This window comes from Pongo abelii, chromosome 10, assembly GCF_028885655.2.
Source record: "Pongo abelii isolate AG06213 chromosome 10, NHGRI_mPonAbe1-v2.0_pri, whole genome shotgun sequence".
Lineage (NCBI taxonomy): Eukaryota > Metazoa > Chordata > Mammalia > Primates > Hominidae > Pongo > Pongo abelii.
In genome coordinates, this window is record NC_071995.2 from 61,785,460 (window position 1) to 61,811,349 (window position 25,890).

At 41.5% G+C, this 25,890-nt stretch overlaps 1 protein-coding gene across 2 annotated transcripts in view; it reads left to right on the forward strand.

The window, feature by feature from the left end:
* Positions 1-365: 365 nt before the first annotated feature.
* Positions 366-25,890, forward strand: part of SRGAP1 (SLIT-ROBO Rho GTPase activating protein 1) — a 318,022-nt gene continuing 292,497 nt past the window's right edge. For both annotated transcript variants that reach the window (XM_009247985.3, XM_024256709.2), the window contains exon 1: positions 366-2,004. In XM_009247985.3, the coding sequence (XP_009246260.2) occupies positions 1,938-2,004 (67 nt within the window). In that variant the 5' untranslated portion in view covers positions 366-1,937. The remainder of the gene's footprint in view (positions 2,005-25,890) is intronic.

Here is a 25,890-nt window from a genome sequence, read left to right on the forward strand (position 1 = left end):
TGGGAGGCAGAGGTGAGTGGATCACTTGAGGTCAGGAGTTCAAGACCAGCCTGGCCAACATGGCAAAACCCTGTTTCTACTAAAAATACAAAAATTACCCAGGCATGGTGGCAGGCGCCTGTAGTCACAACTACTCTGCAGGCTGAGCCAGGAGAATCACTTGAACCCGGGAGGCGGAGCTTGCAGTGAGCGGAGCTCCTGCCCCTGCACTCCAGCCTGGGCGAGAGTGAGACCCCGTCTCAAAAAAACCCCCCAAAAAACAAAAACAAAAAACAAAAACAACCGTAAAAGTACTAAGTGCAATGTAGTGTCCTGTGTTAGATCTTGGAACAGAAAAAATGACGCTAGTCGAAAAAATTGGTAAAATTGGAATAAAATCTGGAGTTTAGTAAATAAATAAGCTAACAACGCCGTTAAGTGTGACCTGTTCCCATACCATCGCTTTCCCACCATCCTAGCTTCCCTAGCTACTGTAGGAATAGAGGATATGGTGTTCAAGGTGGGTGTTTTTCTCCGCCTCGATTGAAGAGCTTCGCGCTCTTTGGATTAACAGCCAGGTCATTCACAATTCAGTGTTCAGTTTTTCTATTGGGGTCCAGCGTCTCGGAGTGACATCCCTTTGTGTCATGGATACATCCAACTCTGGACTTCCCCATTAGATTCTGGCAAAAGCCCCACCAGAACCCCCGCCAGAGCCAGAAGGCCGTCCCTCAGATCAGGAAGGGGTTTTCCTGCCGCCGGAGCTGTGACCTCGGCCAGCGGTGGAGCTGGGCTTCGGCGGAGGGAGGTGCGGGGCCTCCGCGGAGGGAGGTGCCGGGGGCGCCGCCCACGGCCTCCTGGGCTCGGCGCGCGGGGCCGTGTTGCGGTTGGCCACAAGAGGCATCCATCTTCCCGGACCAGCCAGGCGTTTCCTAGCGGAGCAGGGGCGGGGGCCTGGACCGAGAAAGGCACAGGCCGGAGCGCGGTCCGCTCCCGCGAGCCTGGCCCCGCCTGGCGGAGCCCCGAGGAGCCGCCGACCGCAGATCGCTAGCCGGGCGCCCGCGAGGCGCGAGCCGTGTGCGCACCCTCAACTTTGCCGCCGCCGGGGGCGCGGCTCCCGCGTGCGTGTGCGAGTGTGCCTGTCACCAGCGGCCTCCTGGGGGCAGCAGCGGAAAGGGGGACGCAGAGAAAGGCAGCCTCGGCGCATCGCGGACAGGGAGGCAGAGGCCCCTCGCGGCGCCGGCTCTGGAGACCTAAACTCCGCCGAGGCTGTGCCCAGGGCGCGTCTGAGCGTCGCCGCCTTCACCCTCTCAGCAGCGGCGGGGACTCGCGTTAGGATTGCGATTCCTTTCGCCTGCCGAGCTGTAGCGGCAGTGTCTGCGGGCAGAGGAGCGGCGGCCGTGGCAGCAGCATCCCCAGCCCGGGCGGGACCATTGAGCGCCGGAGCCGGCAGCTAGAGGCAGGAAGGGAGGGTTGTGGCGCCCGAGCTAGGCGAGTTCCCAGCGCCTGCCCTCCGCCGCTGGCCCTGTCCCGGGCGCCCGGTGCGGGTCTCGAACAATGGTGCGGAGCGCCGGCGCGAGCCCCGCGCCCGCCCAGCGGCCGTAGAGGAAGTGGCCGGGCTCCCGGCGAGGTGGGCAGGGAGACGTCCCCCGCCACTCGCTGGCTGGAGTTTGCCTGCGCGTCCGGCCTCTCCAGCCCCGACCCCGGGGATCCCCTGGGATTACCGACGGAGCTCAATTTCGAGAGTATGGTGCCAGCGCCCGGGCTAATCTAGTCCTCTCTACTCGCTCCTTTTCCCCTCCTCCTCCTACTTCTCCTCTCCCTCCTCCCTTCCCTCGGGTCGGCGCTGCCTCTGGATTGCCTGCGTGTGGGAGTACAACTCTGCCTCTCCAAGGAGAACGGGTTGTGACCACTGAACAAAACTTGCCCATTGAAAGCAAACCCGGAACAGCTGGATAATGTCCACCCCGAGCCGATTCAAGAAGGACAAAGAGATCATAGCCGAGTATGAAAGTCAAGTCAAAGGTAAGGATGGGAGCGGCTGCCTTGCTCCTTTTGTGTGCCTTCTTGTCATTGTGCTCGTGGAGTTGCGTTTCTAACTTGGTGTCTGCGTGGGAGGAAAGTGGTGAGGGGACAGCTCGAGCCCTGGTTGAGCCACCTGGGCTTCCTACAGGCCAGTTAGTTCCCAGTTGCAATCCCAGTCCCGTCAAACCCACGGGGAGCTGGGAACTGGGTGACTTCCCCCGCCAGCTGCCAGCCCGCATCTCTAATGGGGAGAGAACTGGCTTTAACTTAACCATCTTCAGCTGGGCAACTTATATGGGCAGCAGGCAGCAGTGGGGGATCCTGTCCAGCTATTATTGTCACCATCATTATTCTTTTTAAATGGTAGGATTGTCACTACGTAATTTTTTTACGGAATCATTTTTGTAAAGTCTGTGAACCCCAAGCGGTCTACAGCCTCATTGAGTGCAGGCTATTTCAGATATTTACAGCAAGCGGTCTACAGCCTCATTGAGTGCAGGCTATTTCAGATATTTACAGCGCTCACCTATTTACACCGCTCACAATTTATTAGGGCAAGACCCCTTTTATTAAATAGCTCCCTAAAAGCCTGGCAGTTAAACGAAGCAGTGACTAGTGGAATCTGAGTCTTCCTTTATAATGGGCCAGAATTCATTGCCATCTTTCACACTCACATGGGAATATTGCTTTATCATTTGCTGGAAGCCACTTGCATGTAAAATGAAGGTTTGAATATTTGAGTAGTAGTTTCAATCCATTTACACTGTCAACTAATGAAGGAAACCTAATTAAGGCTGATTAATTATTTTTACTTTCTATGCCTTGTGGTTAAAAAAATATATATTTTCTCTCCAATACAAGCATTTTGTTTTGTTACTGAAGTGTTTCGTAAACATATGTGTTAGTTGAATTTTTTCCTCCTCTTTCCTGAGGTCTCAGGAGTAGCTTTCCTGATTGAGACAATGGATGGAATGTTGGGATCGCCACTGTTCTTTGACACATTCAATGCAAAGTTCATAAAGATTGCTATGTACACACCTGTGTTTGTCTATGCACAGTCTTATGAAAGGGCTACGGAGAGAGGCATTACTGTACTTCCCTTGAGCAAGGGAGGAGCAGCCTGAGTGTTCTTTTGTGTGGTCAAGTTGTAAAAATGCCTGGAGTCCTGTGAGAGGACCGGGTGGAGAAATCCTGTATCATCCAGTGTGAATGCAGACCAACTCATTGTGGACACGGCAGACACAATATTCAAGATAACTTAGGTTATCCTTAGGCTGACCCCTATAATGGAGTTATCTATAGGCTGACCCCTATAATATGTTCAGGAGACACAGATTTTTGTCTGCTTGGAATTATGATAATTTATACTTACAGGAACTTGTTTCATTGCTATGGAAGTTGTGTTAGCAGATAAGTAATTATTTTCTTAGAGCCAGGTACACTTTCTAATGAGACTAACCTTTCTTTTTTCAGTGAGTCCAACATAGCCTAAAACCTTTCATTCCAAGGCAGTACTCTTGTGCACAACCACCATTTCCCTGTGCAGTTTTTCCACATGGCTCTTTGTGGCAGGTCTTCAAGGGGTGGCGGTCTGGTTTTTCTGCCGCCTAGAGCACTAATTGGCAAATGCACTTCCAAATGTTGATTTCTTTATCTTTGCTGTAAGGTCACTTGCCAGTGATGAAGTCCTTATTTGAAAATCAGCGAAATGGGATGTGTTGCAATGTGTCTATCAAATTCAAATGGAAGAAAAATCATGAACATGGTGAAAATCACATTTGGAACTAAGTCTATCCCACAGAGAGACCTTCTCCCTATTTCCTTTAACACTTCTCCCTTCCACACACCCACGAGTCCCTAGGCTGCTTTAGGACTCTTCACTGCACCTGCCCTGCCCTGTGTCCAGGCTTTACCTCCTCCTGCAATAACCTACACATCCAGTATCTAACCTAGATCACTACATCCATACACAAACATGGGAATAAGGAGATATCATGGAGTCAGATCATATACGAATTAAATGGCACAAATTCACCTGGTACTTCTAGGCAAATCAAGAAGAGAGCGGGAGAAAAATAACAGATAAATAGTACATGAGGCCAGCTGTCCAATGCAGGGAGAGTAGGCCCCTTAGTAAGGACAGCATGGGAGACAAGACTCTGGTTTTTCTGTACCCTCGCAGAGTGCTAGTCTGTTATTTAAAGGTATGTGTTTTGGGATCAGGTGTAGTGGTGCATGCCTGTAATCTCGGCATTTCGGGAGGCTGAGGCAGGCGGATCACTTGCGGTCAGGAGTTCAAGACCATCCTGGCCAACATTTTGGTAGAGAAACCACATCTTTACCAAAAAATACAAAAATTAGCTAGGTGTGGTGGCACACACCTGTGGTCCCAGCGTGCCTGTGGTTCCACTTGAACCCGGGAGGCAGAGGTTACAGTGAGCCGAGATCACATCACTGCACTCCAGTCTGGGTGACAGAGTGAGACTCTGTCTAATAAATAAATAAATAAATAAAGGTATATGTATTTGGAACAACCTACTTTTTAAATTACAGTCAGCAACTTTATCGGATTATTAAAAAAAACATTCTGTTCTATTGCTGAAGGAAAACCTGACTGTGTGGGACTCATTAAGACATAAGTCTAGGCCAGGCACGGTGGCTCATGCCTGTAATCCCAGCACTTTGGGAGACCGAGGTGGGCGGATCACTTGAGGTCGAGACCAGCCTGGCCAACATGGTGAAACCCTGTCCCTACTAAAAATACAAAAATTAGCTGGACATGGTGGTGCATGCCTGTAGTCCCAGCTACCCTGGAGGCTGAGTCAGGAGAATTGCTTGAACCTGGGAGTCAGAAGTTGCAGTGAGCTGAAATTGCGCTACTGCACTCCAGCCTGGCTGACAGAGTGAGACTCTGTCTCAAGAAAAACACAGTGAATAAACATACATATTGGACTCTATAGGTGACTTAGATGTGTGGGTGATTTCAAGAGTCATTTTGATTATATGTATTTTTTTTTTACCTTCTAACTTAGAACCTAACACTCTAGAATATTTTCCCCTCTTACTCTCTCCCATTTTCCCTAATAACAACTTTATTTATCTCAGAATTTTTGAGATAATGTTTTGACCTAAAGGAATGACTTCAGATATGGAATTTTTTTATTTTTGAATTTTTATTATATATATATATGGAGTATTGGTCTGCCGCCCTGGCCAGAGTGCAGTGGCGTGATCTTGGCTCAGTGCAACCTCTGCCTCCTGAGTTCAAGTGATTCTCCTGCCTCAGCCTCCGGAGTAGTTGGAATTATATGCACGCACCACCACGCCCAGCTAATTTTTGTATTTTTAGTAGAGATGGGGTTTCGACATGTTGGCCAGGCTGGTCTCGAACTCCTGACCTCAGGTGATCCACCTGCCTCTGCCTCCCAAAGTGCTGGGCTTACAGGCATGAGCCACTGCACCCGGCCCAGATATGGAATTTTGCCATTGTGGCTGCCTGCACAGGTTTTGGGAACAGACTTCATGGGGCTATCCTTTACTGTGAAAAGAACCATTCCTGGTGATAATTTGTAATTTTATGTATAAGATCATAGATGTATCTCGTTGTGTGTCTCATTTTGCGCAAGTCACTTAGCCTCTCTCTGGGTTTCGGTTTCCTTTTTTTTTTTTTTTTTTTTAGGTCTTTCTCTGTAACTACTTGCTTATTTCTTAGCTCATTTATTGTTGGGTTCTGCCTTTTTTTTTTCATTTATTATTATTATTATTATACTTTAGACTCTATGGTACCTGTGCACAACGTGCAGGTAAGTTACATATGTATACATGTGCCATGCTGGTGGGCTGCACCCACCAACTCGTCATCTAGCATTAGGTATATCTCCCAATGCTATCCCTCCCCTCTCCCCCCACCCCACAACAGTCCCCGAAGTGTGATGTTCCCCTTTCTGTGTCCATGTGTTCTCATTGTTCAATTCCCACCTATGAGTGAGAATATGCGGTGTTTGGTTTTTTGTTCTTGCGATAGTTTACTGAGAATGATGACTTCCAATTTCATCCATGTCCCTACAAAGGACGTGAACTCATCATTTTTTATGGCTGCATAGTATTCCATGGTGTATATGTGCCACATTTTCTTAATCCAGTCTATCATTGTTGGACATTTGGGTTGGTTCCAAGTCTTTGCTATTGTGAATAATGCTGCAATAAACATACGTGTGCATGTGTCTTTATAGCAGCATGATTTATAGTCCTTTGGGTATATACCCAGTAATGGGATGGCTGGGTCAAATGGAATTTCTAGTTCTAGATCCCTGAGGAATCGCCACACTGACTTCCACAAGGGTTGAACTAGTTTACAGTCCCACCAACAGTGTAAAAGTGTTCCTATTTCTCCACATCCTCTCCAGCACCTGTTGTTTCCTGACTTTTTAATGATTGCCATTCTAACTGGTGTGAGATGGTATCTCATTGTGGTTTTGATTTGCATTTCTCTGATGGCCAGTGATGGTGAGCATTTTTTCATGTGTTTTTTGGCTGCATAAATGTCTTCTTTTGAGAAGTGTCTGTTCATGTCCTTCGCCCACTTTTTGATGGGGTTGTTTGTCTTTTTCTTGTAAATTTGTTGGAGTTCATTGTAGATTCTGGATATTAGCCCTTTGTCAGATGAGTAGGTTGCGAAAATTTTCTCCCATTTTGTAGGTTGCCTGTTCACTCTGATGGTAGTTTCCTTTGCTGTGCAGAAGCTCTTTAGTTTAATTAGATCCCATTTGTCAATTTTGGCTTTTGTTGCCATTGCTTTTGGTGTTTTCGATATGAAGTCCTTGCCCATGCCTATGTCCTGAATGGTAATGCCTAGGTTTTCTTCTAGGGTTTTTATGGTTTTAGGTCTAACATTTAAGTCTTTAATCCATCTTGAATTGAGTTTTGTATAAGGTGTAAGGAAGGGATCCAGTTTCAGCTTTCTACATATGGCTAGCCAGTTTTCCCAGCACCATTTATTAAATAGGGAATCCTTTCCCCATTTCTTGTTTTTCTCAGGTTTGTCAAAGATCAGATAGTTGTAGATATGTGGCATTATTTCTGACGGCTCTGTTCTGTTCCATTGATCTATATCTCTGTTTTGGTACCAGTACCATGCTGTTTTGGTTACTGTAGCCTTGTAGTATAGTTTGAAGTCAGGTAGTGTGATGCCTCCAGCTTTGTTCTTTTAGCTTAGGATTGACTTGGCGATGCGGGCTCTTTTTTGGTTCCATATGAACTTTAAAGTAGTTTTTTCCAGTTCTGTGAAGAAAGTCATTGGTAACTTGATGGGGATGGCATTGAATCTGTAAATTACCTTGGGCAGTATGGCCATTTTCATGATATTGATTCTTCCTACCCATGAGCATGGAATGTTCTTCCATTTGTTTGTATCCTCTTTTATTTCCTTGAGCAGTGGTTTGTAGTTCTCCTTGAAGAGGTCCTTCACATCCCTTGTAAGTTGGATTCCTAGGTATTTTATTCTCTTTGAAGCAATTGTGAATGGGAGTTCACTCATGATTTGGCTCTCTGTTTGTCTGTAATTGATGTATAAGAATGCTTGTGATTTTTGTACATTGATTTTGTATCCTGAGACTTTGCTGAAGTTGCTTATCAGCTTAAGGAGATTTTGGGCTGAGACAATGGGGTTTTCTAGATATACTATCATGTCATCTGCAAACAGGGACAATTTGACTTCCTCTTTTCCTAATTGAATACCCTTGATTTCCTTCTCCTGCCTAATTGCCCTGGCCAGAACTTCCAACACTATGTTGAATAGAAGTGGTGAGAGAGGGCATCCTGTCTTGTGCCAGTTTTCAAAGGGAATGCTTCCAGTTTTTGCCCATTCAGTATGATATTGGCTGTGGGTTTATCATAAATAGCTCTTATTATTTTGAGATACGTCCCATCAATACCTAATTGATTGAGAGTTTTTAGCATGAAGGGTTGTTGAATTTTGTCAAAGGCCTTTTCTGCATCTATTGAGATAATCATGTGGTTTTTGTCTTTGGTTCTGTTTATATGCTGGATTACATTTATTGATTTGCGTATATTGAACCAGCCTTGCATCCCAGGGATGAAGCCCACTTGATCATGGTGGATAAGCTTTTTGATGTGCTGCTGGATTCTGTTTGCCAGTATTTTATTGAGGATTTTTGCATCAATGTTCATCAAGGATATTGGTCTAAAATTCTCCTTTTTTGTTGTGTCTCTGCCAGGCTTTGGTATCAGGATGATGCTGGCCTCATAAAACGAGTTAGGGAGGATTCCCTCTTTTTCTATTGATTGGAATAGTTTCAGAAGGAATGGTACCAGCTCCTCCTTGTACCTCTGGTAGAATTCGGCTGTGAACCCATCTGGTCCTGGACTTTTTTTGGTTGGTAAGCTATTGATTATTGCCACAATTTCAGCTCCTGTTATTGGTCTATTCAGAGATTCAACTTCTTCCTGGTTTAGTCTTGGGAGGGTGTATGTGTTGAGGAATTTATCCATTTCTTCTAGATTTTCTAGTTTATTTGCGTAGAGGTGTTTGTAATATTCTTGATGGTAGTTTGTATTTCTGTGGGATCGGTGGTGATATCCCCTTTATCATTTTTTATTGCATCTATTTGATTCTTCTCTCTTTTTTTCTTTATTAATCTTGCTAGCGGTTTTCTTATCTATTAGATAAGGAGTTGGAATTCTCTTCATCTTAAGTGTCTTTTTTTTTTTTTTTCTTTTTGAGACAGAGTCTCACTCTGTCACCCAAGCTGGAGTGCAGTGACACGATCTCTGCTCTCTGAAGCCTCTGCCTTCCGGGTTCAAGTGATTCTTGTGCCTCAGCCTCCCGAGTAGCTGGAAATACAAGCGTGCACCACCATGCCTGAGTAATCTTTGTAATCCTAAGTGTCTTTGAATCTAATTGAAGATGTCATATCAGTTCATATTAATTGCCTCATAAAATTTTCAAGCTTTTAAAGTTTTCAGTTGGCTGCTCTGTTTTGTGGAGAATCACTTTTGCTTTCACTTTTTTTCATAAGTTCATGGACACTGTATAAATTGAGTTCTTGGAGAATGAAAATATTATACAGTAAAGAATACAGAAAAAACAGTGATCAAAACCACATGCAGAGAAGTGTAGCACAGAATTGTAAGACAGAGAAGAATCAGGAATGATACAAGTGGTTAAACAATGGATAGGTTTAAATGGGGGACAAAACAGGACCCCAGGCAACAGTTTTAAAGAATGAATTGAACATTTCATGCCTCTTGGTCAAATTATCAAAGACTTAGAAGTAAGAGAAATAAATCTCTTGTTTGAATAGGCCATTAGAAAGCAAGCATGTCTGGAAAAGTGTATGAAACCCAAACCAGTTGACTATGCTATTTGTTAGCATCTCTGGCAAATAGCGTAGCAGTGGAAGGGATTGAATAATTGGCTAGCAGAAGGTTTTGAGATTATCTGTGAACTTTAGTGATCTATGTAATTCTTGTATTCTGCAGCAAAAATATTGTGGAGCTACACATATGGGAACAAAAAAGACTCAAAAAGACATGTTTTATGAAGTGGAACTTATAGATGAGAGGCTGTGTTTGTTTTTAATAATGCATGTTGCTAGTTGCTAAGAATTGACAGTTATTATTTGTAGTATTTTCCTAGAGATAGCACCATATTTATCTACATGCAATATGTACAGGGAGTGCCAAGAAAATCTGTTGTTCTTTGACCACTCTGCAGCCTGACATACAAATACATTTTAGTAGCAGACGGAACATGAGAAAATGTCAATTTGATTTGGTATGGCCCTGCATCATGCCATAGTAATATGGAACCTGTGTCTGCATCTTACTTTCTTTCTTCTAACATAGAATAGGAAGTGACAGCAATTTAAGTTATGAATTAAAACTTCATAGCTGGGAGGGACTTTTAACATTTTTTCTCCAACCCACTCATTACATGTTGCAGGGAGGCTTAATGACAGAGTTTCACAATTAACAGTGACGTACCTGGGACCAGAACCCAGGTTATCTTCTTTTCAGTAGCGATAATTCACTTGTAGATTCCTCACAAAGTAGATATCTAAATAGGGGATAGAACAGTTACCTATTGAGACTTTACATTCATTGAAGGAGTCATTGTTGGACCTAAGAGAAACCGTCGTCTGTGAACAGGAGTTAGTTACATTGATTAACTCTAACCAAGTTGTTTTTTTCACCAGGACCATTATAAGAGACCACAATACCCAGGCAGCAGCTTCACATGGTGGCCTTTAAGGTCTAGAAAAACAACATGGTTAATATGTGCAAATGTGATTTGCCTGATGTTTTGGTGAAGCTAATTGCGCTACTGCAACAAGGCCTTTACAGTGCCCTGAAAACCCGATTAGTTTCATGAACTTCAGAATATATTAAGGATAGTTTTGGAGAAAATTTTGAGCAAAGCATGACCTTCTGAAACACATGAGGGCTGGATTATAATACAGGGTAGTAAATCTCAGCTCTGACAATCTAGATTGGTTTGTTTACTCCTGTGCTATGTTGACCAGTTTAGGAGCCAGACAACTTCAAGTCTGTTCTAGGTTTTAGAGTCTTTGTAAATTGGCCAATTTTTTTTTTCCTTCAAGACAGGGTCTTGTTTTGTCACCCAGGCTGCAGTGCAGTGAGTGGACAAGGCTCACTGCAGCCTTGACCTCCTGGGCTCAAGTGATTCTTCTGCCTCAGCACCCCAAGTAGCTGGGAATATAGGTACATACCACCATACCTGGCTATTTTTTTTTTTGTAAAGATGGAGTTTTGCCATGTTGCCCAGACTGGTCTCAAACTCCGGAGCTCCTGCCTCAGCCTCCCAAAGTGCTGGGATAATTGGCATGAGCCACCGTGCCCGGCCAAGGAGAGACAGCTTAAAAAATTTTATTCATGCTACCTATTTTCACTTCAATTCAAACAACTACCAAAATAAAGAAAAGAGAATAAATTGTTTGTCTAATTAGTCTATTTATGCTTTAGCAGTTTGAAGGCAGAAATTTGGATTAGAGGATGGACATGGTAGCTCATGCCTGTAATCAATCCTAGCACTTTGGGAGGTCGAGGCGGGTGGATTGCTTGAGCCTAGGAGTTTGAGACCAGCCTGGGCAACATGGTGAAATCTTGTCTCTACTAAAAACACAAAAATTAGCCGGGTGTGGTGGCATGCATCTATAATCCCAGCTACTCTGGAGGCTGAGGCACGAGAATCACTTGAACCCAGAAGGTGGAGGTTGCAGTGAACTGAGATTGTGCCACTGCACTCCAGCCTGGGCCACAGAGCGAGACTCCATCTCAGAAAAAAAGAAGTTTGGCTTAGAGACAGTTATGTAAAGGTATTTTTGTCAGCTCAGAACTACTTTCTAATTTATTGACAGCATTATCTACTCTCCCCTGTTGATGTGTTAGACTGGGAAGAAACAGAACATGGTGTTTAAAACCAGGAACTCTGAGCCAAGCACAGTCGCTCATACCTGTAATCTCAGCACTTTGGGAGGCAGAGATGGAAGGATCATTTGAGACCAGGAGTTCGAGACCAGCCTGGTCAACATGGCGAGACACCATCTCTAATTTTTAAAAAATAAATAAATAATAAAAAAACCAGGAACTTTGGTGTTAGCAGACTAGCCTTGTCACTGTTTAGTTGTGTGATCTCTAAGAGTCAATTTCTTCATCTGTAAAATAGGGATAATAGCAGTACTTACCTTGTCTTCTTTTCTTTCTTTCTTTCTTTTTTTTTTTTTTAGACAGAGTCTTGCTCTGTCACCCAGGCTGGAGTGCAGTAGCGGGACTCTCAGGTTCAAGTGATCCTCCCACCTCAGCCTCCCAAGTAGCTAGGATTACAGGCATGCACCACCATGCCCAGCTAATTTTTTTGTATTTTTAGTAGAGACAGAGTTTTACTATGTTGGCCAGGCTGGTCTCGAACTCCTGACCTCAAGCAATCCACCCGCCTCAGCTTCCCCAAGTGCTGGGATTACAGGTATGAACCACTGCACCTGGCCTCCTTGTTGTCTTTGTGAGATTGCAGTGAGGAAAACATTTATCACAGGCTTGGCACATAATAGTCAACAAATGTTAGTCATTGTTATCTGTTTAATGCTGGTTTTCTTTCTATCTACTGTATTTATTTATTTATTTTTGAGACAGGGTCTCGCTCTGTTGCTCAGGCTGGAGCACAGTGGCCCAGTCTCGGCTCAGCTCACTGCAGCCTCAACCTCCCCAGGCTCAGGTGATCCTGCCACCTCAGCCTCCCTTGTAGCTGGGACTATAGGCGCCTGCCATCATGCCTGATTTTTGTATTTTTTGTAGAGACAGGTTTTGGCCATGTTGCCCAGGCTGGTTTCAAACTCCCAAACTCAAGTGATCCACCTGCTTGAGCCTTGGGCCTCCCGAAGTGCTGGGATTACAGGCATGAGCCACCTCACCCAGCCTGTTGTTCTATCTGCTGTATCTTGTTGCATTCTGATTTAGATAGGTTTTTTGAAATTCAAATACGTAATCACTAGTCTTTTTACCAGAATGAATTCCAAAGTGGACTAATCTTGAATTGTCCTAAGAGAGTGCCATGTGCTTTTAGAATGGAGTGAGTTTCATGGTGGAATTTAAAAGGGAAATAGAATAGACAATGCATACAGATTCGCAGCTCATTATAAGGTGGATTTTATATTTTGTCATTATTTTTCATCGAAGTGGCAAGTAACACAGCCTAAAAGCCCATTCCTGGCCCTGGGCTGCCACGTATTTAAGAATAACTTTTGTTTTAAATTGTCTCTACCTCTGTTCAGTGATGCTGTATGGAAAATGAAAACTATAGTTCAGTCAGTGGATTTGACTTACCTGTGGGTGAAAAAGATTCTTATGACATCAAATAAAGTCACTGACTTAATCTCATAGTCTTGAGAAAAGTATTTTCTTTTAAAATCAATGTAGGAATGAAAATTCCACTTACGACTGCTAATTTGCTTCTGTTTCAGTAGAAAGCACTTTGATATTAGAAATCATTGTCTGTGCATCTCCCACACGCTTTAGTACAGGGCCTCATTAAACATTTATTACATGAGAAGAGGAATAATTTGGAATAATAATTCCTTTATACTGCAAATAAGCATGGTGGTCATTCAGAATTATCTAGGATGTCCAAACAAGTATTACCGCAAAATTTTTTTTTTTTTTTGAGATGGAGTTTCACTCTTGTTGCCCAGGCTGGAGTGCAATGGCAAGATCTCGGCTCACTGCAACCTCCGTTTCCCAGGTTCAAGCAATTCTCCTGCCTCAGACTCATGAGTAGCTGGGAGTACAGGCGCCCGCCACCATGCCCAGCTAATTTTTTGTATTTTTAGGAGAGACGGGGTTTCACCATGTTGGCCAGGCTGGTCTCAAACTCCTGACATCAGGTGATCCACCCACCTCGGCCTCCCAAAGTGCTGGGATTACAGGTGTGAGCCACCGCGCCCGGCCTATTACCACAAAATTTTAAGTTGAATTCAAATGGTTTATAATTTCTTTAGAAAGTCACACAGCTGGAAACATTCTAAATGTCCAACAGTGGGGAATGGTTAACTAAATTCCACTGGTAAATTGTTAACTAACTTTAGACATGCAACGTTATGCAGTCTTTACCACTGATTTTTGAAGAACATTTTATGATATGGTTAATTGTTTTATAATAATTGAAGAAAGACTGTAAAATGGAAGGTGAAATAATAATTAAAGATAATCATAACCAGAGCTAACAGTTTTGAGCACCTACAGTGAGCCAGTCACCATTGCTTTGCATGGACATCCTGAGGGATACACTGAGTTGTGTATGTGCAAAACAAGCTATAATGCACGGGAGGAGGAATTTCTGCTTAACTTTCCTATTTAGTATAGTTAGGACTTTCTGTGTCTTTGGGCCACAGTATACCTGGCCTTTGGTAAATTTTCAGGCTAAATGTAGGAATCTGACTTTCAGCTCCACCCTCCTTGAGTACAGGAGTGGGCAAGGTAAATCCAAGCAAAGCTTAGCCTCTGGATTGAACCTCTGATAATCAGATTTGTCCGTGGGACAACCAAATTTCTCATTTGTTTACAACTCATTTATATACTTTGGTTTTTCCTTGCTTTGTGCTTAGTTGGCATGTGTGTTTGGGAGAGCGAGCTTGCTTGCTTTGTGAAATATACATACAAACAGGTACAGAAAATGATTATTTACAGTTTAAAGAATAATAGCTTTGAACACTTCAGTGCTAGCCACCCAGGTTAAGAAAGAAACATTACCAGTGCCTTAGAAACCCCCATGGAATGTCCCTTTCCTAGCAAATCTCCCTTCATTCCCACTGCCACTCTTAATATTAATCATTCCTTTGTTTTCTATAAAGCTTTACTGTCATTTTGTAGCTTTCTTTATAGTTTTGATTAGGATGCATTCATATATCAAGAATATAGGGCCATTTGAACACTTTCTGAATTTTTAATAATATTGATGAATTGGTGTAAATTTTAAAAATTGGAATAGTAGTGTTTTGGCATGTATAACAAATCCTTATCTTTTAAAGATACATGCTGAGTAATAATGGATGAAATAAGGACATCTGGGATTTTCTTGAAAATAATCTTGGGGAGGGAAGAAATAGGTAGGGATACAGATAAAATACAAAATGAATTGATAATCAGTGGGTGCACGAGGTTAATTATATTATTCTCTTTATTTTTGCATATGCTTGAAATTTTCCCTAATAAGAAATTAATAATATGTATTCTTATGACTTCAATTTTATACTCAATATTATTATGTCTACATTAATGTATGCAACTATAATTTCACTGCCACACTGTGTGCTTTCTCTGGTGCATAATATTCTAGTGCATAAAAAATACTACAAGCTATTGATTCATTCTATATGACATTTGAATTATTTATAATATATAAAAAAATTTATAATTTTATATATATATAATTATATATAATTATTATTTATAATTATAATATTATAATTATAAATATAATTATTTATAATTTATAATATTATATCATGAATAGTAATAGTGTATAAAATGCTGTAGGTGTCTCCTGGTATACACATACAAGAAGAGTTTCTCTAGGTGTACTTGCTGGGTCACTGGGAATGTGCATGTTCATCTTTACCACGTAATGTCAAGCCTTTCTCTTATTAGCAGGGTAGGAGAGTTCCACAGCCTGAAAAACACTTAGCATTGAAAATGTATTAGTTAAGGAAGAGGCTAAGCTGTTATAATAAAGAGAACCCCCCAAAAGTGACTTTAAAATAGAGAGATTTTTTTCTTTCTCGGGTAACAGACTGGAGATGTCCAATCCAGGCCACCAGGACATCTTTGCCCCATTATTAAGATCCCTTCCGTCTTGTGGTTCTGCCATTACCTAGATAAATGAACTTGTCTACCTTTGAAACCAGATTGTAAGTATTTCAGTGTTTCGGCTTTTAGGAAGGAAAATCAGCCTTAAGGAGCACATGTCTACGGTTTTCAAACTCAGCCCTTAGTAGTACACATAATTTCCACTTATTTAACCAGTGGGAACTTAGTTACATGGCCACATCTTGCTGCAAGGGAAGCTGGGAAATATAGTCTCTCTGGATGGCCCTGTTTCTAATTATAACTTGATGGTCACAGCATGAAAGAACAGATTTTGGTGAACAAGCAGCAGTCAACATGAAAAGTGGTTTTGTTTTTTTTGTTTTTTTTTTTGAGGGAGAGTCTCACTCTATCAGCCAGGCTAGGGTGCAGTGGCACCATCTCTGCGGCTCACTGCAACCTCCACCTCCCAAGTTCAGGCAATTCTCGTGCCTCAGCTTCCCAAGTAGGGACTACAGGCGTGCACCACCACATCCGGCTGATTTTTGTATTTTTTAGTAGAGATGGGGTTTCACCATGTTGCCCAGGCTGGTCTTGAACTCCTGGGCTCAAGTGATTGCCCACCTTGGCCTTCCAAAGTGCTGGGATTACAGGCGTGAGCCACCATGCCCAGCCAGAATGATTTTCTCTTCCTTTTTATTTTTAATTTTTGTGGGTACATAGTAGGTGTGTATATCTTATTGATTTGTGAGTTTTGTTTTGTTTTAGTATGTTCGTGATGTTAGTCTCTTGCCAGTTATATCTGTTGCAAATATCTGCTCCCAGTCTGTAGCTTGTGTTTTCACTTTCAAAAAGATCCTCTAGGCTGGGCTTGGTGGCTCATGCCTGTAATCCCAGCACTTTGGGAAGCTGAGGCAGGTGGATCACCTGAGGTCAGGAGTTTGAGATCAGCCTGGCCAACATGGTGAAACGCCATCTCTACTAAAAATATAAAAATTAGCTGGGCATGGTGGCGGGCACTGGTAATCCCAGCTACTTGGGAGGCTAAGGCAGGAGAATCATCTCAACCCAGGAGGTGGGGGTGAGCCAAGATCGCACCATTGCACTCCAGCCTGGGCAACAAGAGCGAAACTCCGTCTCTAAATAAATAAATAAATAAATAAATAAAAAGATCCTCTTAATAAATAGAAGTTGTTCATTTTTAATCTGTTCACATGTATCAATTATTTATATTTGGTATTTAAATAATCCTTCCCCACTCTAAAGTCAGGAAGATAACTGTCTGTGTTATCTTCTAAATGTTGTAAAATTTTGCTTTCGGCGTATGTTTTTAATTCATCTGAAGTTTTTTATTTTGTGTGAGCTAGGAATTTTGTTAAAGTTCTTTTCATATAAATGACCTTTTTTGGGTTCCATATGCTAGTAGTCTTTTTGAAGAAATGATATGCTAGCTGCTTCTGTTTTGATGAAAGTTTCACATATGCAAAACTCTATTTTTGGACACTATTGTGTTCCGTTGGTTAATTTATTCTTGCACTAATACCAATCACACTATCTTAACTACTATAGCTTTGTAATAAGTCTTTATGTCTGGTAAGCTAAATCTTCCTTCTTTCTTCTTTTTCAGAAGTATCTTCTGATCTTGCTCCTTTCTCTTCCAAGTAAATTTTAGAATTAGTTTGCCTTCCATTGAAAACATATTGGCATTTTGATTGGAATTGTGTGAAATTATAAATCAATTAGGGAAGAATTGGCATCTATATATTAGTTCTTCCTACCTGTGAATATAAGTATTCCTCCATTTATTTAGTTGTTTTAAAATATCTTTGTGTAAAGTTTTATATTTTTGATGTTTTTGTTTAGATTTATATCAGGATGCTATTTTTATGACTAATGTTCATGAGATCTCTTTCAAGATTGTTTTCTAGTTTCTATTATGCAGAAATGCAATTTACTTTTTTTTTTTTTTTGAAACGGAGTTTCGCTTACCCAGGCTGGAGGTGCACTGGCGTGATCTCGGCTTACTGCAACCTCCGCCTCCTGGGTTCAAGCGATTCTCTTTCCTCAGCCTCCCAAGTAGCTAAGATTACAGGCATGCTCCACCACGCCCAGCTAATTTTGTATTTTTAGTAGAGATGGGATTTCTTCATGTTGGCCAGGCTGGTCTCGAATGCCCGACCTCAGATGATCCACCCACCTTGGCCTCCCAAAGTGCTGGGAATACAGATGTGAGCCACCGCACCTGGTCTGCAATTTACTTTTTTTTTTTTGAGACGAAGTCTTGCTCTGTCACCCAGGCTGGAGTGCAGTGGCATGATCTCGGCTCACTGCAACCTCCGCCTCCCATGTTTAAGCAATTCTCCTGCCTCAGCCTCCAAAGTAGCTGGTATTACAGGCGTGCACCACCATACCTGGCAACTTTTTTTGTATTTTTAGTAAAGACAGGGTTTCACCATGTTGGCCAGGCTGATCTCAAACTCCTGACATCAAGTGATCCTCCCGCCTTGGCCTCCCAAAGTGCTGGGATTACAGGCATGAGCCACTGTGCCTGGCCGCAATTTACTTTTACATAGCCACTTTGCTAGTCTGTTATTTCAAAGAATTTTTTCCCTTTTTTGGTAAAAAACACTCATTATTTATAAATAAAGATGATTTTATTTTCTCATTTATAAGCCCTATGGATTTATTTTTCTTGTATTTTTGCCCTAGGCAGAATTTCCAGTACAAAATTAGTGAAAGTGCCAACCTTGGCATTCTTGTTTTCCATTGAGAAAGGAATGCTTTCAGGCCCCTCCTCCCTTGAAGAATGATGGTTGTTTTCAGTTTATTTTAGATATTCTTTAATAGGTAAAGTGCAAATCTTTTGTATTGTTTGCTTACTTGAAGTTTTAATCATTAATAGGTGGTTGAATGTTACCTTCTTTTTCTTTTTGAATCTGTTGATATTATGTTTTTTCTTCTTTACTCTGTTAATGTGATGAGTAATATTTATAGATTTCCTAATATTTAACCTTCTTTGCGTTAAGGCTATCTTCGTTGTATTTTGTGTGGTGTGTGTGTGTGTTTGTGTGTGTGTGTGTCTGTCTGTCTGTATACACCGTTGGATTCAGTTTGCTAATATCTAGTATTTTTGTCTTTAAATTCTTGGGAAAAAAACAGACCTATGATTTTCCTTTTTAATAATGTCCCTGTCTATGTTTTTTTGGAGGGGAGGGTGGGGAGATGGGGCTTCACTTTGCTGCCCAGGCTGGTCTTGAATTCCTGGACTCAGAGAATTCCTGGGCTCAAACAATCCTCCTGCCTCGGCCTTTCAAAGTGCTGGGATTACAGGCATACAGCCACCAAGCCTGACCACGAATCTAAGTTATAGTAGCCTCACAGCGTGAGTGAGGCTATTTTGTGGAAGAGTTTGAAACTTTGAAATATTTCTTTCATTGAGAGTTCAGTAGAACTGTTTATCTGAGTCTAATTAGTTTCCTTGTATGAAGAATTTTTAAACTGCTAATCAGTAGTTAATCATTTTCTTTATTAGTTATAGGATTATTTGTGCTGTGTATTTCTTCTCATGTCAGTTTTGATAAATTATACGTTTCTTTTTTTGAGATGGAGTTTCGCTCTTGTTGCCAGGCTGGAGTGCAATGGTGCAATCTGCTCACTAGAACCTCCGCCTCCCGGGTTCAAGCGATTCTCCTGCCTCAACCTCCCAAGTAGCTGGGATTACAGGTGCCCGCCACCATGCCCAGCTAATTTTTGTGTTTTTAGTAGAGACGGGGTTTTGCCATGTTGGCCGGGCTGGTCTGGAACTCCCGATCTCAGGTGATCTGCCCGCCTCGACCTCCCAAAGTGCTGGGATTACAGGCGTGAGCCACTGCGCCCGGCCGATAAATTATATTTTTCTAGAAATGTATTCATTCTGTATAAGATTTAAAATGTATTGAAATAATACTGATGATAGTATTCTCTTATTTTAAAAACATAGGCTGATCTGTATTGAATTTAAAATATATTATTTAAAAATATTTATTTTTGCCTTTTCTTGCTGAATCTTAAAGTAGTTTGTCTTTTTTGAGACTAGGTCTTACTCTGTCATCCAGGCTGGAGTTCAGTGGCTCATTGCAACCGCCACCTCCCAGTTCAAGGGATTTTGGTGCCTCAGCCTCCCAAGTAGCTGGGATTACAGGTATGCACCACCACGCCTGGCCCCTGGCTAATTTTTGTATAATTAGTAGAGATGGGGTTTCGCCATGTTGAACAGGCTGGTCTTGAACTCGTGACCTCAAATGATCCACTTGCCTCAGCTTCCTAAAGTGCTGGGGTTATAGGTGTGAACCTCTGCACCTGGCTAGTTTATCTGTTTCTGTTGGTTTTTCTTCTCTGTTTTGTGAATTTCTGCTCTTATCTTTACTATCATCATTTTCATTTTCATTGAATTTATTGTTCTTTACCTATTTTCTTAAGTTGAACACATAGCTCATTCTTTTTTTATCCTTATTTTCTAATATAAGCATTTAAGGTAATACAGTTATTTTCTATAATATAAACGCTATTACTAATATAAGTATTTAGAATGTAAGCATCTTTTAAAATGTAACATTTCTAACATAAACACCTTTTCCTCTTTTTAACATCAGCGTGAAATGGAATACAATTCCTTTTCTAATATAATCATTCTTTCTAATATGACTATTTCTTCTAATGTAAGCATTATCCCTAAGAAAGGCATCTTTTCTTCCCTAATAAATATTCATGATAATTCTCCTTAAAGTACTACCTTTGCTGCATCTCACTAATTTTGTTATGTAAAGAATTAAGTTCTAAAAATGTTTTAATTTTCATAATAATTTCTTCTTTGATGCATGAGGGGTGTGTGTGTAAATATATGGTATTGCCTTTTATTTTTCTGGGATGGGGTCTCACTGTGTTGCCCAGGCTAGAGTGCAGTGGTGTGATCTTGGTTCACTGCAACCTCTGCCTCCTGGGCTCAAGCAATCCTCCCACCTCAGCCTCCTGAGTAGGTCGCTGGGACCACAAGCATGCACCACCACACCTGGCTAATTTTTTGTATTTTTGGTAGAGACGGGGTTTCACCATGTTGCTCAGGCTTGTCTCGAACTCCTGAGCTCAAGCAATTTGCCTGCCTTGGACTCCCAAAGTGCTAGGATTACAGGTGTGAGCCACTGTGCCCAGCCTGGTATTTACATTTTCTAAACAGATACATAAGACTATTTTATTTTTTCCTTTTAATATAATTACATTATGAACTGAAAGTAATAGTGTTTGAAATTAGTTGGAGGTTGTTTCCTCTTTTTCTGTTTTCTGCAGGAGTTCATGTTAGATTGGAATTATCTGACTCTTAAATGTTTAGTAGAACTCATCTGCAAAGTCATCTGGGTCTCACATTTTCATCAAGGAGAAAAAAATCTCATTGTGTTCAAATTTTCTGATTAACTGACATAAAATTGTTTACAGCATCCTTTTATCGTCTTAATCTCTGCATTATTTTCAGTTAGGCCTCTTTTCTATTAATAACAAATGTCTGTGTATATCTTCTCTTTTTTTTTATTGATTGACTTGCCAGAAGTATGTTTATTAGCCTTTTCAAAGAACTAGGTTTTTGCTTTATTGATTTACCGTATTGTATTTTCTGTTTCATTAGTTTATCCTTTCTATTATACTCTTCCTTTTTCTTCATTTCTCTCTCTCTCTCTCGCGGTCTTTTTTTTTTTTTTTTTTTAAAAGAGAAAGGGTCTCGCTTTGTTGCCCAGACTGGAGTGCAGTGCTTTTCACAGGTGTAATCATTGTGCACTATAGCCTGGAACTCCTGGGCTCAAGTAATGCTCTCACTTCAGCCTCCTGAGTAACTGGGAGTGCAGGCGCAGACTGCCAAGCCTGGCCCTTTTACTTTTTTCATGGGTCTTTATTTGCTGAACCTTTTTAAAGTTTGTATTTATTTTCTCAGTTATTATTTTTAAAGTTTTTTATTTATTTTCTCAGTTATTATTTTTCTTTTCTGATATAAAAATAAAAGGTTATAAAATTTCCTCTAAGTACTGCTTTACCTGCATTCTGTAATTTTTTTTTTTTAATAGAGACAGGGATTCATTATGTTACCAAGGCTGGTCTTGAACTCCTGAGCTCAAGTAATCTGCCCAGCTCAGCCTCACAAAGGGATTGTAGGCATATATATATATATATATATATATATATATATATATATATTTTTTTTTTTTTTTTGAGACAAAGTCTTGCTCTGTTGCCCAGGCTGGAGTGCAGTGGCACATTCTCAGCTTACTGCAACCTCCGCCTCCCAGGTTCAAGCGATTCTCGTACCTCAACCTCTGGAGTAGCTAGGATTACAGGCACCCACCACCATACCCACCAATTTTAGTATTTTCAGTAGAGACAGGGTTTCACCATGTTAGCCAGGCTGGTCTTGAACTCCTGACCTCAAGTGATCTGCCTGCCTCTGCCTCCCAAAGTGCTAGGATTACAGGCATGAACCACTGCACCCAGCCAGGCATAAATTTTTATATCTAGTGTTTTTATCTTTCAGCTCTGTGTATTTTCTAATTTCCATGATTATTATTTCTGTGACTCATGACCTGTTTAAAAATATGTTTTAGGCCAGGAGTGGTGGCTTATTCCTGTAATCCCAACATTTTGGGAGGCTGAGACGGGTCAATTGCTTGAGTCCAGGAATTTAAAACCAGCCTGGGCAATATAGTGAGACACTGTCTCTATAAAAAATTTAAAAATTGGCCTGGCGCAGTGGCTCACGCCTATATTCTCAGCACTTTGGGAGGATGAGGTGGGTGGATCACCTGAGGTCAGGAGTTCAAGACCAACCTGGCCAACATGGTAAACCCCGTCTCCACTAATAATACAAAAATTAGCCGGGTGTGGTGGCACATGCCTGTAATCCCAGCTACTCAGGAGGCTGAGGCAGGAGAACTGCTTGAACCCAGGAGGAAGAGGTTGCCGTGAGCCGAGATCGCGCCACTGCATTCTAGCCTGGGCGATGAGTGAAACTCCATCTCAAAAAAAAAAAATTTTAAAAATTAGATGGCCATGATGGGAGGTGCCTGTAGCCTCAGCTACTCAGGAGGGTGGTAAGGTGGGAGGATTGCTCGAGCCCAGGCAGTTGAAGCTGCAGTGAGCCATGATTGCGCCACTGCACTCCAGCCTGGGAGATAAGAGTAAGACCTTTTCTCCACACACAAAAAAAAGTTTTAAAATTTCCAAATATATACAGTAATTTAAATTATCTTTTTGTTTCTCATTTCTAAATTAACTGCATTATCATCATAGAACATGGTCAAATTTTTTTAAAAAATTTTATTCCAGGTTTGATATTAACACAGTTATAGTCTAATTTTACAGATATTTTGAAATCTTTTTTTTCTTGACCATGCTGTTTCAGATTATAAACCTTGATCTCCCTGGCCCGTCCTATCTCCCTTCCTGTGTTATGTCTCTCCAGAGCACTTACTATCATTTGATCTATTTTATACTGACTTTGTCTTGCTATGGGGCCCTTAAAGTTCTTTACTTATGTGAAAGCTCAGTGATGTGGTTAAAAGTACATTTTAAAAATCCAGCATTTTTTTTTTTTTTTTTTTTTTGAGACGGAATCACCCAGGCTGGAGTGCAGGGGCACGATCTTGGCTCACTGCAACCTCCGCAACTTCCGCCTCCCAGGTTCTAGCGATCCTCCTGCCTCAGCCTCAGAGTAACTGGGATTACAGGTGAGCGTCACCATGCCCAGCTAATTTTTGTATTTTTAGTAGAGACAGGGTTTCACCATATTGGCCAGGCTGGTCTCGAACTCCTGACGTCAGGTGATCCACCCACCTCAGCCTCCCAAAGTGCTCGGATTACAGGCGTGAGCCACCACACCTGGCCAAAACCAGCATTTTAGTTTCAACGAGAAGGGTCATATGGGGTGTATCTATATTTACTATACTACAGTAAGTCAAAATCTAATATCCAGTTGTATTTTTTAAGCTCATGAATAATTAGAATTATTTAAATTTATCCAGTATTTGTTTTAGTATAGACTTATGGGAAGAATAAGTCTATGTTTTTTTTCATAAAGAGAATTCCGTGGCTCAGGTCCTTGCTATCTCGAATGATGTTTATAATCCAAGAGCTACACACTGAGGAGGATACGTGTACAGGAGAGCAAAAAAATGTTGCACGAACACTTTAAAGTTCCTCATATATAGGTTTGTGTTTGCATATGGAAAAACCCAGCATATATGGAAATGTGGGAGAAAATGTGTGGTGAGGATCAGTGAAAAGCTCTAATATGGGCAGAACGTGAACACATACGCATTTTTCTGAACAATCTGAGATGGTGTTGGGAAAACTCTGGGGTCTTGGTATTGCAGTTAGAGAGTGTGGTCTTTCATTGCAGTGTGCAGACAGCAACATTCCTTGTAGAGCTGTTTCTACCAGTTTATCCCTTGTGATTCTTTCCTACTCCAAGGCTGGCTGTGGAGACCTATGACACTAGGCCCTGCGGGGGAGGTGCCACCCTGCAGGCTTTTTGGTGTCACAGCCAACTTGGCACAAGAAGAGCATTTACAAACGTTCCAGCAGTTCTTAAAGCATTAGATGCCACAGTTCCTGGACTGTCATTTCTGACTCCCTTCTCAGTTGGTCTGTGGAAGACATATGGACTTTTGCCCTTGACTTTCATTATTCTGAAGGTGCGGCTTATGCAAACAGCTCCTTCTTACAGACCTCCAGCAACTAAGATAGAACAACGGTGTCTGCTTATCTTAAGTCAGACCTTTTTCTCTTCTGAAGATATCCACATTTTAGTCTGGCTGTGAAATTAGCATGTTTTCACCAGTGGAATTCAGCTTTGGAACAGTATTTACCAAGGAGAAGGAGCAGGAACACATCCGTTTGCTCATCTTGTTTTACATATGTAATGGCGCTGTGTATTTCTTTTGATGTCTTCTCAATGCCAATCACAAAGCTTTCTTTGAAAGTGATGGCTTTATCCTTCTGCTCATATTGATTACCACAGTTCAAGTACCATTCAGTGGAATTATAATCCTCAAGCACCAGGGGAAATTCCAGAACTCAGTGAACGAGAGGTTTGATCATTGCTGCAGGACTGAGTTCTGCCCATTCCCTGTTCTTAGAGGAGAGGTGGGGAAAAAGAGCACCTTTTTAGAAACTTGCACTAGAAAAGGCAAGGAATGTTTTCTTTGGCTGACCCCAGGGCTTGATTAATTTGCTCACCATTTCTTTGGCTGTGACAAGTTTTCACTTTTATTTACATCATGACAGACAGTGGAAACATTGCTTGATAATGACGTGGCACAGAAAGCTGGTAGGTTTTGAGAATTTAGAAAAGAAAATTTGTTAGTTTTTGTGTCTCTTAGAGAAGAGTTTTCTGAGTACAGTATTACAAAAAAGGAATGAATGCCTTTTCAAATAGTTGCTCTTTTCAAAAGGTTGCTCTTTTTCTTTCTTTTTTTTTTTTTTTGAGACAGTGTCTTACATTATCGCCCAGGCTGGAGTGCAGTGGCATGATCTGGGTTCACTGCAACCTCTGCCTCCCGGGTTCAAGCAATTCTCATACCTCAGCCTCCCGAGTAGCTGGGATGACAGGCATGTGCTCCCATGCCTGCCTAATTTTGTGTCTTTAGTAGAGACGGGGTTTCACCATGTTGGCCAGGCTGGTCTCGAACTCCTGGCCTTAAATGATCTGCCTGTCTTGGCCTCTCAAAGTGCTGGGATTATAGGCGTGAGCCACCGCACCCAGCCACAGTTGCTCCGTTTTTAATTGAACTTCTGTTGCACTTGTATTGACAGTGTTTATGGGAACTCTCAAATGTGTCACCAAAAATCTATATTTGAAAGATTTCCAGACTGTATTGTTCTAGAGCTAAGAGTTTTAATTATACACATGTATCTGTATTGTTAAAATAAAAACTTTAAACAAATTAAATTTAACAGAGTTTAATTGAGCAAAGAACAATTTGTGAATTGGGCTGCCTCCCAAGCCAGAGTAATAAGCTCAGAGAGACTCCAGTGCAGCCACATGGTGGAAGATTTATGGACAGAAAAAGGAAAGTGATGTATAGAAAATAGAAGCGAGGTACAGAAACAGGTGGATTGGTTACAGCTCGGCATTTGCCTTATTTGAATACGATTTGAACCCCCGGCCACCTTTAATTGGCCAAAATTTGGTCACTGGCACAAGAGTAGGTTTTAGTCTGTTTATATTTCCACTAAGGTTTCAGTTTACTATGTCCAGAGAAACCTTTAGGCTAAACTTAAAATATATGAGGAGGCAGCTTTAGGTTAAACTTAATTTAACAGTATTCTCCACATACCTAATCTATGAATAAGCATCTTCTTTGAAGACGGGAACTGTACTTCAGGTTCTTTTCTGTTTAGCATTTAATTCCAAGATTTCCTCCAGCAATCTTGGAATTACGTTGTGAAATAATGTACAGAAATCCTTGTGCACTGTGAAACAGAATAAAAATTACTTTTATTATCATTGTGGTTATTCATCTTTTGGGTATT